The sequence below is a fragment of the Eretmochelys imbricata genome, chromosome 3 (genome assembly GCF_965152235.1).
Source record: "Eretmochelys imbricata isolate rEreImb1 chromosome 3, rEreImb1.hap1, whole genome shotgun sequence".
Taxonomy (NCBI): Eukaryota; Metazoa; Chordata; order Testudines; family Cheloniidae; genus Eretmochelys; species Eretmochelys imbricata.
This window is the reverse complement of record NC_135574.1, coordinates 56,346,445-56,362,988: the sequence shown is the minus strand read 5'-3', so window position 1 is coordinate 56,362,988 and position 16,544 is coordinate 56,346,445. Positions and strand designations below refer to the sequence as shown.

Genomic DNA, 16,544 nt, shown 5'->3' with positions numbered 1-16,544 from the left:
TTCTTCTTGAGTTGGCCAATCCAGTGAATAGAGCAGGATACAACGTCAGGTATCATTTTTGGTGTGGGAGACCCTCTTCTCCTTCTGCATGGAGTCTTTTGCAGAGTTCAGGGTCCTCTTGCCCTGCCTCAGGAATCACCTTTGTCCAGTTACAGATTCCAGCATGCTGTCAAAACTCATTATGAACCAATAATTGGGATCTCAATATGAAGTTATAGTAGAAGACTCCAGACCGAGGTAGACTTTTTCTTGTAAAATCAGTTGATTACCACGAACATATGTCCTCTTCAGGACATGTGAAAAGGAGTTGGCAACAGATTTCCATCTAATGGAATAAAGCTAATTCTCACTTTGCTAAATACAAAGGTCCATCATCAATACCCTCTTTCACACATTTCCACTCACTTCTTCTGACAATAAGCATGACAAGGGAAAAGAAAGACTTGGAGGAAGGCCAACCTCATAGTGAGTGCATGAGGAACTCCAGTGCCCTTTCACCTAGGAATGCTAAAGCAGCTTTGATTTATTAATAATAAACTTCATTTAGCATTTGACCAAATAAAAGTTATCCAGGCTCAAACTACACTTTGGGACATATTCCCTACAATGTGCTTAGAGTGAAAGATAATAAAGCACAAGGCTTTAATGCTTTCGCAATCAGAAAGCTTTCAGATATGTATGGAGCCTGAAATGGTTAGGCTAAGACTACTCAGAACAACATTTTATTGTTCCATAACACCCTTTTTACACTCTGTTTCAGGGTAAGATATGATAAGTGAGATATCAGTTCAGATCTATTCTTGTGGACTAGCCAGGGTTCAAACTACCAAGGGAGCTTATAGAGGCTGGAAGCCCACATACACAGCTAGAACTAGCTCCACAATGGTCTGGAACTGAAGATAAAGCAGCAAAACAGATTGAAAGCAACCTAAATTAATACTAGTAATGAAGTTAGCTTTCCAAATTATAAAAAAAAAATTACCAGCACACCATTAAAATTTCACCAGCTTGGTTATGCACTCTAACGCTCCTGGGCACACCAACATTTCACAACTATTTTTCCAAGCGTATCAAACCATACTAATTCACTCACTATTCAGCCCCACACAACTCCTACTTATCTTCCTACTCAGTCACCATTCATCCACCTGACTCACACAGCTCTACATTAGCTCCAAATCAATTCTCCCTACCATTACCAAATTCACCACTTCTCATTTTGCTTCTAGACCCAACTAATTCAATCTCTTCTGTTCTCTATTTATCAATTCTCGTCTTCCTTTCTGTCCCCCAGTGCCCACCACATATTCAGTTCCCAGCCACACTGAATTATCTACATTCAGCAGTACACCTTCAAATGTACAGCAGCTATCTCAGTACTTCTCCTGGAGGAGGCACCCAATGCTTTTCATGACTTCACACTTCTCTTGGCTGCTTCACCTTGAGCAGTACTTCCCCACTCTCCAGAGAGAGATCAGGTATTTATTCCATTCCCTTACTTGCTTACAGAGGAGGGAAGCTAAACTTGGCCCTTTGCTGAAGGAGAATAAAGAACTAGGTATATTCTGTTCAACTACCTAAGCCAAGGGAGAGGATCGCTGGAGTCAGGCAGGAAGAAACAGCTGGGACTGGCCTTAGGAGGTGGCTTAGACATACTTCGGGTCTGACTTTAGCCAGTCAAATGTTAACAGTCATATCCCAAAGAAAAGGCCGATCTAAGAAATATACAAGACAAGGCAAGAAAGGCTTCCTAAATACACCCAGGGCACTACTTGCAAATGTGAGGACAGTTGCTACTAGTCACCACTTCTAGAAGGAACCAGGGATGGCTAGGGCCATGAGTCCTGATAATCAAGCATTTGAACATGCAGCTCTATGTGAAAACTTGTGTAACACAAAAGGAATGCTCTCCAGATTTTTTCCAAGTTTGACACACACGTGTGAAGCAATGAAAGGGCAATTCTGGTCAGAGAACTGGAAAGCCTCATTTCTTGCTGTTCTGCTGGCCAAAAAAAGAGAAGGCACTACCCCATTCATCCTATACAGCGACAACTGGGGCACAGAACCTTACTTAAAGTATGGACAAGAGGTGTTTGTGTTCTTTTTAAGACATCGCTGTGATGAAAATTCCTCTTCGGATAGGCAAAACTAAAAAGTCTAATATAGACTAAATGACATTCACTTGGTCACCAACTCTGGGAGGTGGGAAACACCACACACAAAATAAACAGTCAAGTAATATTCAGCATGGGGTTTTGTTTCATTTGTAGATTTTTATACTAAAACGGATTGAAATAATCTAGTGTAGGGATTGGCAACTGGCAGCCCGCATCCAACCCCCCAGATTTTATTTGGCATCCCCATAGGCAGCTGGTGAAAATATTTAAGGGGGAGGGAAGGTGGTGTGCAGGTGCACAGTCATAGGGGGGCCAATTAGAATCTGTAACCACCCAAATCTGAGCACCAGGGATAGTATTTAAAGTGACATGGGTAGCAGGTGGTACAGAGTTGATCAGATCTCAAGGACTGGGAGCAGGAGCCCATGTGCTGGGTTGCAATGTCACTGGCTCCACCTCACACCACCCAGCTCCAATTACTGACTTCCTCCAATAGGTCCCACAGCTGATTGTGGTTGTAGTTCTATTTTGAGCAAGACAACAACGAACAAAGCATGAATTTACAGTAGCCCTGTAAATATGTAAAAAATAAAATAGTAAGCAATATGTGATAGCTTGCACCTGTGGCTAGCACATAGTGCAGCACGTGAACTGCTCATGATCTAGACAAGGATCAGCTACAAAAATTAGCAGAATAATCATAAAGTGTGTGATACAATGTATTAACCAATAGTAATAAGTGTATATATAAGCTGATTCATGATTACATATGCTGGAAGTGTGGTATAACTTGTACCTCCCCCTACACTTGAGCCCGATCAACTCAAGTGTAGTTTGATTGCATGCACTTAAAGAACCCTCAGCGACAAGTTGGGAGTCAAGCTGAGTTCTTGGGAATCAAGTGATTAAGGTCACAGGCTACTCAGTGAAGAAGTTCTCAGAAACCACCCCAACAGTGGCCAGTCCCCAACCCCTACACATCTAAGGGTATGTTGAGGCATACCTCTGCCAACAGTGAGGTACAGAAGCACTAACTTTCAGAGTTCTCAGGGGAACTCAATTCCCGCTCTGCGCCACCCCTGTCCCCACTCCACCTCTTCTTCCAAACCCCCACCCCACCTCTTCCTGCCCTTGCTCCTCCCCCAACTTCCTCCAGAGCCTCCTGCCACTGAATAGCTAATCACCAGAGCGAAGAAGGTGCGGAGGGGGAGGGAGAGGAGCTGATCAGCAGCCCTAGCGCACCCATGGAGTTGGCACCTGCGGTGAGATAGAAACCAGAACTGGGTGACTTAACAGCAGAGCCCTTTCCCTGCTGGCATGCTGTGGGGTGCGGGGGCTGCAGCCTAACTAAATATGAATAGCACTACAACCTGGCACACAGGGTCCTGTTGCTCCCATTCCCTGCCTCCACTCCGCTCTCCCATGGACATAGGCTCCATTATGCATCAGGCCCGCTACTGACACAGGCTCTGGCTCCATCCTATGCCACTTAGCTCTGGTTACTTCCTCCCCATTAGTGCAGGAGTGTCCTGCCCCTCCCCAGTGCTGGAAGGAGGAGGTCTGGTCAGAACATGACTGGTTCTCAACTCCCAAACAATCAGCCAGTGCAGAGGCAATAACTGGAGCTGGATGGTGTGTGGAGTCAAAGCCTATACTGATGGGGATGCAGAGTGGTGTAAGGCAGCAACAGCTTTATTAACACCTGTAACTTTCAGAAGACCGGCTCAAATCAACAACAAAAAAATTCTACATGGCCCACCAAAGGAGGCTAGTAGATTCTGTAGACATCTACCACCTTAAAAGATGTCAGTCCTTGATCTGTTATGCCTTCTACATGAAACATGCCATATAGTTTCGCCCAGTCATTCCTGTAACAAGTCCAAGTCTGGCTGAACTAGAACATATCTTTTAAAGAGGATTTCCAATCTTGATTTGAACACTTTACATGAGGGAGAAACCACTACTTCCATTGGTAAGTTACAATGGTTAATTATCCTCATTGCAAAAAACGTACTTGATTTACAGTTTGAATTTGTCTAGCTTCAGCTTCCAGCAATTTATTCTTCAAAACAAAGGCATAACATCTGTGAGTCCTCAATCAGAAATCTTCTCCCTGTGTACACACTTATAAACTATGAACACATCAGTTCTTAACCTCTCTCTTTAATAAACTAAATAAATGTCTTAAGTTTCTTACCGTAAGGAAGGTTTGCTGAACCATTTCCCATTTTTCAATGCCTCCAGTTAGGCACCGCAAAATAATAAATGTAAAAAAATATCAACTTTAATTAAGGTTGGTATGATAAGTTGACATACATAACTAGATGAAGAATGGGGTAAGTAACACTTGGGTTGTATTAAGGCTCCTTGAATTTGAAAACAGTAAGACGGAAAAAGGATACTGATCTGTTTGTGGTCTTCGGAAGTTCTCTGGTAGATTAGCTTCATAGAGTATCCTTGCTTTCGTATTTCCCATATCCTGCATGCACTAAAGAAAGAAGAATTATTATTGTTTTGTACATTGCTAATTTGGGTCTTGGAAACACATTTCCATTGTTATTCTGACCATGTAAGCAAGAGGATTAAAAACTTTTGTGCACTACATTTTAAGAACTGGAGGTTAAATCATCTAATCACACCCATTTGTTTCATATATATTCTCTACACTCCTTTGAATGCAATATTCTGTTTTTACCACTTGTCTATTCAAGTGTTATAGTCTATGCCAGAGGTGGGCCACATCTGGCCGGCGGGACTGTCCTACCCAGCACCTGAGCTCCTGCCTGGGGAAGCTAGCCCCCAAGCCCCTCCCCCGCTGTTCCCTCTCCCCCGCAGCCTCAGCGCACAGCCAGTGCTCTGACCTGCCACTCCTGCTGGGCAGCGCAGGTGGCATGGCTGGCTCTGGCTAGGCGGTGGGGCTGCAAGCTCCTGCTGCTCTGAGTGGCATGGTAAGTGGGCAGGTAGCAGGGGGTGGGGGGAGAGGGTTGGGTAAGGGGCAGTGGGTTCCAGGGGCAGTCAGGGAACAGGGGAGGTTGGACAGGCGTGGGAGCCCGGGGGGCCTGTCAGGGGTGTGGATAGGGGTCGGGGCAGTCAGGGGACAGGCAGCAGGGGCGCTTGGATAGGAGGTAGGGTCCTGGGGCAGCCGTTAGGGTCAGGGGACAAAGAGGAGGGGGGGTTGGATGGGTCAGGGGGCGGGAAGTGGGAAGTGGCAGATAGGGGGCGGGTGCCAGGCTGTTTGGGGAGGCACAGCCTTCCCTACCGGGCCCTCCATACACTTTCGCAACCCTGATGTGGCCCTCTGGCCAAAAAGTTTGCCCACCACTGGTCAACAAACAAACCAACACAACCCTATTTTGCATGTTTTCTGCAACAGAAAGACAGATAATACAAAAAGCATTTTAAAAAGACCATATGAATGGGAATTATAAGAGGTTTCCTGTGGATTTTGCTACTCTGGGTTCATAGAATATCAGGGTTGGAAGGGACCTCAGGAGGTCATCTAGTCCAACCCCCTGCTCAAAGCAGGACCAATCCCCAACTAAATCATCCCAGCCAGGGCTTTGTCAAGCCTGACCTTAAAAATATCTAAGGAAGGAGATTCCACCACCTCCCTAGGTTCACTTAAGACAGCTAAAGTGGACATAGTTTTAAAAAAATAAATCACTTCTATCTGAAAATTTTTAAACTTAGTATTTCAAAAGTAGCTTCTAAGATTGCAAGTGAAAGATTAAAGAAAAAAGGAGATTACTCATCTGTAACCCAAGTTATTCAAGATGAACTCTACACATTGACACTCAAACTGTACTGGCAACGCACCTCTGATGGTAAAATGAGGGCAAAGCTATAAAAGGACAAGGTGCTCCACCTCGGTTCCTTTCAACCGCCTCCTCAGGACCACATAGGAAGATGTGATTTCTTCCAATTTATTCAGATACCCAGTTTCTCCAACACACAGAGTCCAGATTGATGGTCAGAGACTTTTGAGATGAAGCTTTTATTAGACATTAATTCAAATAGGAGTATATAGTAATACCTTGCAGTCTTAAGCATGCTGTCATGACAAAGAGGCAATTTGTAAATACCCAAGGGGCAGCAGAAAGGCCAATGGGGACCCTGTACTCTTTTTTTTTTTTAAAGCCATGAAATGGAGATATTCACAATATGAAGGTATGATCTATGTAAGGAAATATGCATCCTTGAGATCGAGAGCTACAAATCAATCTTGGGTAGACCAGGAAGAAATTACTGACCCAACTGTCACCACAAGGAAACTGAACTTTGATAAACTGAGTTTTCTGAGCTCTAAGATGATCACATCTCACTATCCATCTTTGGGATCAGAAACTACTTTGAGCAAATGCCCTTTTGCTCTGAATTCTTTTGGTACCTCCTTGATAGCCCGAGCTTCCAAAAGAGATAGAACTTCTGTCTGTAGTAGGTGCTTGTGAGAGGGATCCTTAGGAGGAAGGATGAGGTTGAATAGACTTCCTGCACTTTCTCAAGGATCCACTTCTCTCTGATAATGCTATTCCAGTAATGGAAATAGTAGAAGAGTGAAACTCCCAAAGGTGGACTGGAAGGAGGAAAGTTGGAGAGTTGATTGGGGACTGAGCTGTAGCTCTCACTCCTCATGTCACACTTACTATCTAAGGCCTGGTACAGAAGAGCATGAAGTAGTGTGCCTGCTCTTGGGATGAGGCTTGTAGCTTTTTCTTGTTTGTTGTTGCTATCAAGGAAGCTGCTATTGCTGCTGCTAAGATAGGAGGACAAAGATGAAGGAGGATTCTGCTGCCTGTGCTTATTGAGACAGGAGCGCCAAACCTCCTTCTTGGAGAATGATAAATACCGACTGATCTGGACAGTAACTTTGTATCCTTCATCTTTGAGGACATGGTTTATTCAGCACAAACTATCTTCTACCCACCCCAGTTTCAGGGAATACACCTTGAGATCTGAGCCATGCACATCTCCTTATGGTATGACAGACTCCGCTGCCCTGGCAGCAAAGTCTGACATATGGAAAGTGTCTCAATAACTGTGTGGCAACAAATTGTTCTTCTGTAATTAATATCTTTGCTAGATTTCTTTGATCTCCAGCAAGGTTCTTAAGCAGAAAGAGCCATCTTCTTCCAAAGACAGGACTGATAAAGAGATATCACAGCTTGGGAGTTCGATGGCCTGATGCCACGACTGGACGAGGAGAAGATCGTGCTTCCCAAAATATCTAGTTTTCTACCTTCCCTGTCAGAGACGGCACAACATACCCGGATCGGGCAGCTGCAACCACTGTCAGTGAGGTGGCAGCAGGGTAAGTGTGAAACAGCGAGAACCCTTCAGATGGTAGTTGGTACAGCTTGTCTGCTTTTTTCAAAATGAACACACTATATTATATATATTTTCATAGTATCTAGGTGATGGTCAGTAGAACCATTCATCCCTAAGAAGAAACGGCAGTCTCATCAGTAATTAGAATCAGGTTTTCTATCATGTCTTGTCAGTGAAATAGAACAGGGGTAGAAATGTAACCTCTCTATACCTATCTGACTCAATACTGGACCCAATCTCACTTCTGATGCAATTGGAAGCAGTGAAACTAGAGATCGAAGGAACCTTAGAACTGAGAAGGGGAAAAGATGTCTCCAATGAACCCATAGTTTTGGTATGGGAAAGGGACAGTTCTGAGGACATCTGAAAATATTCCACAGCTTTTTTTCCCTCCCGGAGGGGAAACAGGAACAAGGGTGTATGTTGCTCTTTATTTTATCCCCTTGATTACTCCCTTCATGGATTCTTGCAATAAGACTGTCTTCTGGATCTGAGGTTCCTTGAGGGTCTGAGCCATGTATCTGAGCATGATCGGGGGGAAGGGTCTCCTGTCTAGCGGTTAATGCCTACAGCAGCAGTCACACCCTCAGGGCAGCAACCTGGCCAAGTGGATACGATGTGGGGGAAGGGGAGAGGAGAACACAGGCACTCCCACTCCATCAGATTCCGACCCAGGGCCCTGGGAGGCTGTTTTGGCTGCTCACCCATCTCCGTCTGATGTCAGCCTCAAGTCAGCTTCCCTGGGTCACTCCACCCTCAGTCCATACCCCATTCGGCCATGGGGAAATGTCACCTTCTGGGCTTCCAGTCTCAGTCGCTGGGTGCTGCGGCTCCTTTGCTCCCCAGCTCAGTGCAGATTCAGCTCTGGTCCTCCCATGAAGCTCCCAGGGATGGTCCTCCTCCCTGGCTTGCCACCCCCTGACTGAGCTGCCTGGCTAGCTTTTAAACCCTGCCTCACACCCAAGCATGCTCGGCAAGGGCAGAGGGGTGGAGCCCTAGCCCAGAGCTGCTCCTTAACCCCCTTGCCTGGTGTCAAGTATCAGAGGGGTAGCCGTGTTAGCCTGTATCCACAAAAAACAACAAGAAGTCCAGTGGCAATGTGTTAGTCTTTAAGGTGCCACCGGACTCCTCATTCTTCTTAACCCCCTCCTGGCCAGCATGGGCTTTATACACCATCACACAGGGCTAAAACTATTAACCACTACACTGGCAGCTGCTTGGCCCTGGAAAAGACTTTTGGAACCGTAAATTTCATTATACTCGGGATACGACCGGCCTCAAGGGATTTATCATGAGCCCCGAACTTTGAATCCTAAACCAAAACCTAGGACTATATCAGATTCCTTGGGGTCCATTCCAAAAAGGACTCCCAATGCTGCTTAACACTACTAACCAAAGCCACACCACACACCACCTGCCCCAGAACTGGGAGAGTCTGATCCAAGTGGGCTTGACAGAAAACAGAGGCCAATACTTGTACTGAAACTACCATCTGATGACTTGCGATCCTTCAATACAACAGGTTTTACCAGTCTCCCTGGACTCTATGACTGAACCTTTAGCAGAACCTTAACCTGCCACTGCTTAGTTCCCAAAGAGAATGGGTCAGATGCAGGCCTATCTTTAAATCACAGAAATTGACTGGTCAGCACCAGAGGGTTTGGTCACTAGGGAATGCTGCAGCAGAAGCACTTGGGTCTCGTTTTAACACTTTTTATAGGCTTGGGGAGTAAAAGTGCTACATATTGTGCACCAGGAAAGACAGAATGTCCTTCTCCTATGTATACTACGCACATCATATCGGTGTTGGAGACACGAAAGACAGCAGGAAAAGACCCTTAAATCCTAGCCACTTTCCTTTTAGATCTGCCACATGATCTGTGAGATTGCACCAAGATGTGGAATCTACAAGAGTCCTTAGTTTAAAAAAAAAAAAAAGTATTATTTTGAATAATAAAATAAAGGACCAAACTAAGAACTAGCTAAAGGTACTGTTGACTGAAGAAGTGGATATGGTCAGATTTGGAGAAGTTCCAGGCTGTCTTTAACCACGGTTGTAAGGAACTGAGATGGCCAGAGTGCCACGGCCTGTTTTATAGCCTCATCCTCAGACTGTTCAGAAACAGTGAGAGATGGGACAGGAGGAGGCATGAAAGCACTCCAAAGGCATTGCTAGGAAGCGTTCCACCATCAGAAATGCACAGAAGCCACTTGAACTGTCTCTCTCAGTTTCTTTATTTCATATATTTGACTGCAATTTTAATATTCCCTGTATTTTCAGCTCCCAATTTGCCTAAGTTTGTCACACAGCACAATGGGAGAGAAATATTTTAAAACAATAGAAAAATGTGATTATAAAACTGGAGCTAGCAGTGGGAACTCAGAAGATGTAATTCCTTAAGCTGAACTCCTATTTTGAAATGGACTGAATTTGAAGATGACTTATTTTAAAAATCAAAGTTTTATAACAGCATGAAATATTCAGGTTTCCTCCCTTCAATTTTTTATTATTAAAAATAGGACAAAAATATGTAAGCACAATATTTTTCCCATAAAATCTAGATTTAGGTGAGGGTGGCACTATAACTATAGGATTTCAAATACACACAAAATAATATGCTAGGAGGTAAGACTCATTTATTTTGAAGTAACATTCTTTCCCATTTCTTTTCAAATGGGCCTAAGTTCTGCATTGCTCTTACTGAAATGTGCTCCACTATAAGGTTTACTCTGCTCACATTGACACAAGAAAGCCATTGTGGTCCTGCTAGGGTCATCCATGCCATCAGGATTGCTTTTGCAGCCAATTTAAACACAGTAACAAAGCTACTAAGCAACAGTTTTAATTGAATTTAGCATGCTGTTAATGCCAACGACACAAAATTATATAATTTTAGAAACAAATTTTTAACATCCTGTTATTTCTGCTGTGTTATTATACATACTTCAATACTGCATTAGCACCTAGGAGCATATGTCATACATGAGGACCCCGTTGTGGTACATATTGTACAAACAATATACAATTTTTAAAATATTTTACTGGAACACCCTACAACAAATCCAACTGAATTTCCTCCCAGTCACAGGTACACTGGACCCTCGCTAGAGCACGGGGTTCTGGATCCATGTGGGGACCGCATTATGGGGGGGGACGCGTTACCATGGTCCCAATTTAAATTGGGATTCATGGCCCGACTGAGCTATATGCGAATCTGCGCTATAGCGATGCGCGCTCTAGCAAGGGTCCGATGTATATGCAAATTATGCTTGCTCTTCTGCCTACATGCTGATAAGGGAACCTGCAGTTTTTTCAAGTATCTTTGAACATTTTATTTCTGCTCCCAACAGGCACACACAAAAGGAGAGCATATTACAGTGTAACCATAAAATAAAAACATGAGCACTGGCAGGTTTAAATTCAAACCCTCTAACCTTGACCCATGTCTTTTAAAATTTGCTATTTATAGCATTAAAAAGGATATTCAGACCCAAACTACAATTCATTCTTTATAACAGGTATAACAGACCATCATAATAAATTAACATTTCTTTAAAAAGAACTGTTTACCAGAAGGATGGTACTTTGATATGAAATGCAGAATGTTTGAAGAGAACAGCAACTTCTGGAGTGTTTTGCCAATTTAGGAAATTTTATTAATCACTCAGCTGTAGATAATCTACTGTGGCTCACAATGTTTTAATTGGGACTGGTTCTTTCTCAAATCGGTTTCTGATAATAAATCCCTCTAATAATAAATCAATGAATATTCAGTTGTGGAGCACAAGGTACATATATGGAAGAAATTTAGCTACCATATGCAAGATTGCAACTTGTCAGGTGAGAGTTCTCATATATATTTACTTTAGATGATATATTAGTTAAATTTTTCTTTGAATAAAGAAATTTTTAAAAAATCCTACTAGTTAGCATAGGCTGAATAAAACAGAAATAAATCTAATCGTGCTATCTTCAAGTTTCAAAATGCTTCTGATAAAAAAGTCACAAATTCAGCAGTACTGTATCAGAAGACACACTAACCATTATCAATATTTGAACTCAACGGTTTATTTCATTTAATCTATATATTTCAAAGGCTCGTTTAGGATTTATCAAAAATTGAGTCTAAATTATTAAAACCTATCTTTAATCATTAAGATTCCTCTGCCTCCCCTTTTCTATTTTGTGAGACTCTGAAGTCCCATACTGACAAAAGAGGGACAACATTGCTCAGTTTCAAATACTCCACCAACTTTTAGATGCTAACATTTAATTCTGCAGTCCATGATGTGACTGTCATTTTTGGTATTAAAGAAGTAATAAAATGAGTCAAGTTGCCAACATTTAAAAGTGGATAAACAAGTAAAAAACAAAACCTAGAACTTTACAATATTTTTGCACCTTTACGATTGACAATATACAACTGAATGTACTATTCTCATTCATTTATAACGTAGCTAAACATCATAAATGAATAATTGAAGTACAAAGAGTTGCATATTATGGAGTTTAAAACAAATACCTTCTCCAGTTCCCAAAACTCCTGAACAATATTGATAGACAGATGTTATGCACAATCCAAAGTAGCACTGAATATCAACATGAAAATGGGACATTTTTAGATTAGCATCACAAACCCACTACAACAACTGAGGTGAGAGTACTTGTATAGGAACCTTGACAAGATGAATGGGAGGAAAATATTAAATTTTTGTATCAAGGTTGTTTAACTTCATTTAATTGAATTCCAATTTCCTTCCAAATACAGCTTAACGAATCACAAGTTTTAAAAAAATCTAGTATAGCATTCCCGTTTTTAACAAAAATATAGAAATTAAGAACCAATGAGAATCAACCAGTTTTGGGAAAATAACTCAAAAACTAATGAAAACAAGATTAGAATTGATTATTTAAATCAAGGTTCTTGGGTTGCTTATTTAAATCATGATTTAAATTGGTGATTTGTAAATCAATCCATCTTGAGTAGCTGCACACAGTTACCCAAGTTTCAAGTAAAGTATCTATACTGAGTTTTCTGTGGGATTGTAAAGAAAAAGAAAAAAAAAACTCTTGTTATTTTGTTCCCAAGTACCAGGCAAGCATGTATATGGGCCCCTCTCTCAGGGCCTAACAACGTGGCTTTTTATAGCTGTCCTTCCAGTTCAAAAATCTGATTTACAAGAGACCTTTTACCTGTATTTGTTCTGGTGTCCATTGGTCTAAATTGACAGACTTTACCCTTGATATATGAACCCCAAGATTTCGATGTATTCCAGCACATCTGATGCAAATAAAGACACCAGTGTTCCAAGAAGCCCATCTTGGACCTAACACAAAAAAAAAAAAAGTATTAGCTGATAATTTCTTTTAAAAATTCCACATCAGGAGATTTGATTTTCTGCACCATTCTAACACATAGTTAAGAGAAACAGGATTGACAGGTACACACTAAGTAGAGAGATGAGATGTGTCTCTATGTTAGACATATCTGGTTATCAATCATCCATGGAAAAACTAAGTGGTTTTCTCCACCTCCTCTGTGGCAATTTTACCTACAATTGTCTTTCATTTTATAACTAATTTATGTGAAAAACCTTTTAGACAGCACAAGTCAGGAATTCCATGAAATTTCACAGTAAAAACTTAACTCATTAGCAGTAGCAAGGTCTCACTTGCACCTAAATTAATCTAGCTGGATGTGCATTAGATGCAAGTGTCAGTACAAATCACTAAAAAGATGTTTTTGCAATTTTTACCATATCTGAGTTATTAGTAACAAATGCAGCAGCCACGCATTCATGAGGCATACAACAACTATCTCGATCAGTGGTTTAGTTTAAAAAACCAAAATACACTGCAAAGATATTAGCATTCCAAGTCAAGTTTTTCAGTTTAAGCTTACGTATGGACACACATCATTCTGCTTCAAGTTGACAGTGGTATTTGGGCTGCTCCTGCTGGGCAAAGATTACTCAAAAGGACATGTAAACTAACCCAGATGAGAACATTGACCAAAACATCCAACAATAAAAATGTTGTAAAATAGAATACCCAGAGTAGATGAAAAGACCACCAAATATGCTCTAAATACATAAGTCTATATGTATTGTTTATATTATCAAAATTTAAGGACATTCACATAATAATGACTAAATATACCCAGAATGTAGTTTAGTTATTAAAAGCACTGAAGAACTGATATTTTTGGATAGCAAGATTTTCATCCCACAGAATCAAAAGAAACAAAACCTCAGACTTTGATGAGCATCTAGCTTTAGGGCCTAGCAACCTCAGGAATACTTGGGCTATGGTTCAGGGTTGAGACTGCAGCTCCAGACATAGGTGGCGGATCATATGGAATCAGTTGGTTGACAAAAATCACTCAACTTTGATGAGCATCTAGCTTTAGGGCCTAGCAACCTCAGGAATACTTGGGCTGTGGTTGAGGGTTGAGACTGCAGCTCCAGACATAGGTGGCGGATCATATGGAATCAGTTGGTTGACAAAAATCACTCAACTTTGTAGAGTCTATCAGGGCCCTCATAAACTCAATTCTTTGAGTTTGGACCAAAGAAGATTTTCTGCTGTTGCGGACGATCTAGACGATTGAGTAAGCATAGCATGAACAGAACATGAGAAAGAACTTCTTTTCTGGATTTTCCCTCAGTAACACTGGACAAACAAGTCAAAATGAGCACTTGCTGGATGCCAGGGGAGGATGGGCCAGCTGGCTAAAACCAGAATCAGAGGGCCTTCGACTCTGGGATCTATGCCCCCTCCGGGTGTAGTCCCACTGCCTTACAGGAAAGCAGACCTGCCCAAAGAAACACTGCAAGCAGTATTGCTGCTGACCACTGAAGTGATGTCTTTGTACAGCTGAAGTATAAACTCCCAATGAATGCAAACTAGCTCAGGAATTCTTAAAAAGGTTGCACGTCTCAATCTTCTTAGAAACCAAAACCTACTATCAACAGGTAAGTCATCAGTGGTCTGCTGCACATCAGACACAATGCCCTAATTCTGTAGCTATGAGGCCCTCTTCATGGTCACAGCTGATGCCATAATTCTGGCTGAGGCATCTGCCGCATCTAGAGCGGACACTAAAGGTCTTGGTACCATACAGTCTTCTGCAATGAATGACAAACTGGTCCCTGGAGGCTTCTGGCAATGTGTCTGCAAACTTAGATGTGGGCATCCAAATAAAATTGTATTTGGAGAGCAATACCGACTAGTCAGTGATGTGCATCTGCAGGAAAGAGGTAGTATACGTCCTTCCTCCCCATCAAGTCCATCCTTTTGGGCTCTTTGTCCTTAGACATAGATGTCTACCTTCTCTGTTGTGCCCTCTCATTAGCAGCAGTTACCACAAGAGACTTAGGGGCAGAGTGGAAGTAGAAACACTCAAAATCCAGTATGGAAACTAAGTACCTCTTCTCTGCATGCTTCATCATGGGAGGCAACAAAGTGGAAGTATTCCTTTGTAGGCTTCAAGAGAGCCTCATTTATTGGGAGGGCTACTGGCCCTTGAGCAGATAGTTGGAGAATATACAGCAGCTTATACTTGTTCTCCTGAAGAAATTCAGCCTGGATGCCTAAGAAAGTGGTCATACACCTAAGGAGACCTTGATGTGCCTTGAAGTACATGAGCATTGAGGAGGCCAGTACTGTAGAGCTGTCTGGAGAGAACAAAGAAGCAGTTAGCTACGCCAACAACGGATCCTGTTCTTTAATCACAGGATCCAGTCTGGATTACTGTGGAGGCCTAAAGGGCACAGGCTTGGTGGTTGCTTATAGCTGTGTTAGTTCAGGGAATTGGAGTCACCAATTGCACAGGGGATCTCACTCTAGAATGCGTCAGTGAATCGGACCTGAAAGACCAAGAAGCATCCTAAAGATTCCAAGAAGGCACTGGGCAAATAGATTTACCATTGGTGGCCAGCAGGCACCAGGCCAAGCACCTCTGTCCTGACTGCGAGATCGATGCTGATCCGAGGATGGTCTCTGGTGCCTATTAGGTGACAATTAAAAGGTGGACAACCCCAACCTGGATCTCAAGGAATCCCAGAGTTTCTCCAGTGACAAAGGGGGAGCCAGCCCCAACAGGTTGAACAAGTGCTCTGATTCATCCAAAGCCCAAAACAGGCTAGGCATCAGTGCCAAAGAGGAATAGGGAATTGACACCTATGGTATTGAGCAAGACACATTCTCATCTGGTCTGGAGGAAGCACCACCACCGAGGCCAAGGATGGTACCAAGCTCGACAATGGGATCTGCTGACCAGGCAATAACTGTGACAAAGAGCACACCACCATCAAGAAGGCCTTCGCTGCTGGACCCAGTGTCTGCCTCAGTTCCACCATGGACAGAGTGAGTTGCAGTGCCGACGAACCCAGCACCTCTGCAACATGGCCAGAAGGTGCCAACAGCACAATGAAAGAAGCAGTAGAAACAATGGTACCAGAAAACTCCTGAACTAGCAGAGAATCAGGGACTGAGAAGCAAAGCAGGTCTGAAGCCACCTGATATGCCATCAGCATGGAGACAATCAGTGCTGGAACTGACATCATTGGTATGGACTCAAAGGACACCTCATAGCTAGAACTGCAGTTGACAGTATGGGCTCTCGCTGATTTTCCAACAGTACTGGGAAGCAGTTAGATGGACCTGCTCCATCCTGAGTGCTGGAGGGAGTATGGTGCCATCAGCACTCCTCTTAAGAAGACTCTCCCTCATCTTCTGAGTCCTCAAGAGACCCTGATTAGTCTTATGGGACCTCTTCCTCAATGCACCAGAGGAGGGAGAATGATGATTCTTCTTCTTGAAGAAAGACAGACTCTGAAAATGGAGTGGCATCACTTGCTAGATCTGAAGGTGACTGAACAGACAAGGGCCTCAGTGCCATAAGTCTCTTGCCACCTGAATCTTTTTTGAATGTATTAATAAACTATATTTGTAAATATAAAAGGGTGCCTATATTGTAAGTGTTGCAACTGTGCACATCAGGGTTCCCAACTATATAATAATAATTACTGGGCCTGATCTTGGGGCAAGAACCTGTCAATCCTCAAAGTGGTAACTGGGAATTCTTAAGTAATCAATAT

At 42.6% G+C, this 16,544-nt stretch overlaps 1 protein-coding gene across 3 annotated transcripts in view; it reads right to left on the bottom strand.

Annotated features, from left to right (window-relative positions):
* SMAP1 (small ArfGAP 1) overlaps window positions 1-16,544 on the bottom strand; it is a 241,089-nt gene that overhangs the window by 194,677 nt on the left and 29,868 nt on the right. For all 3 annotated transcript variants that reach the window (XM_077812683.1, XM_077812682.1, XM_077812684.1), the window contains exons 2-3: window positions 12,637-12,770; window positions 4,520-4,605 (exon numbers count right to left, since the gene is read on the bottom strand). In XM_077812683.1, the coding sequence (XP_077668809.1) occupies window positions 4,520-4,605; window positions 12,637-12,770 (220 nt within the window). The remainder of the gene's footprint in view (window positions 1-4,519; window positions 4,606-12,636; window positions 12,771-16,544) is intronic.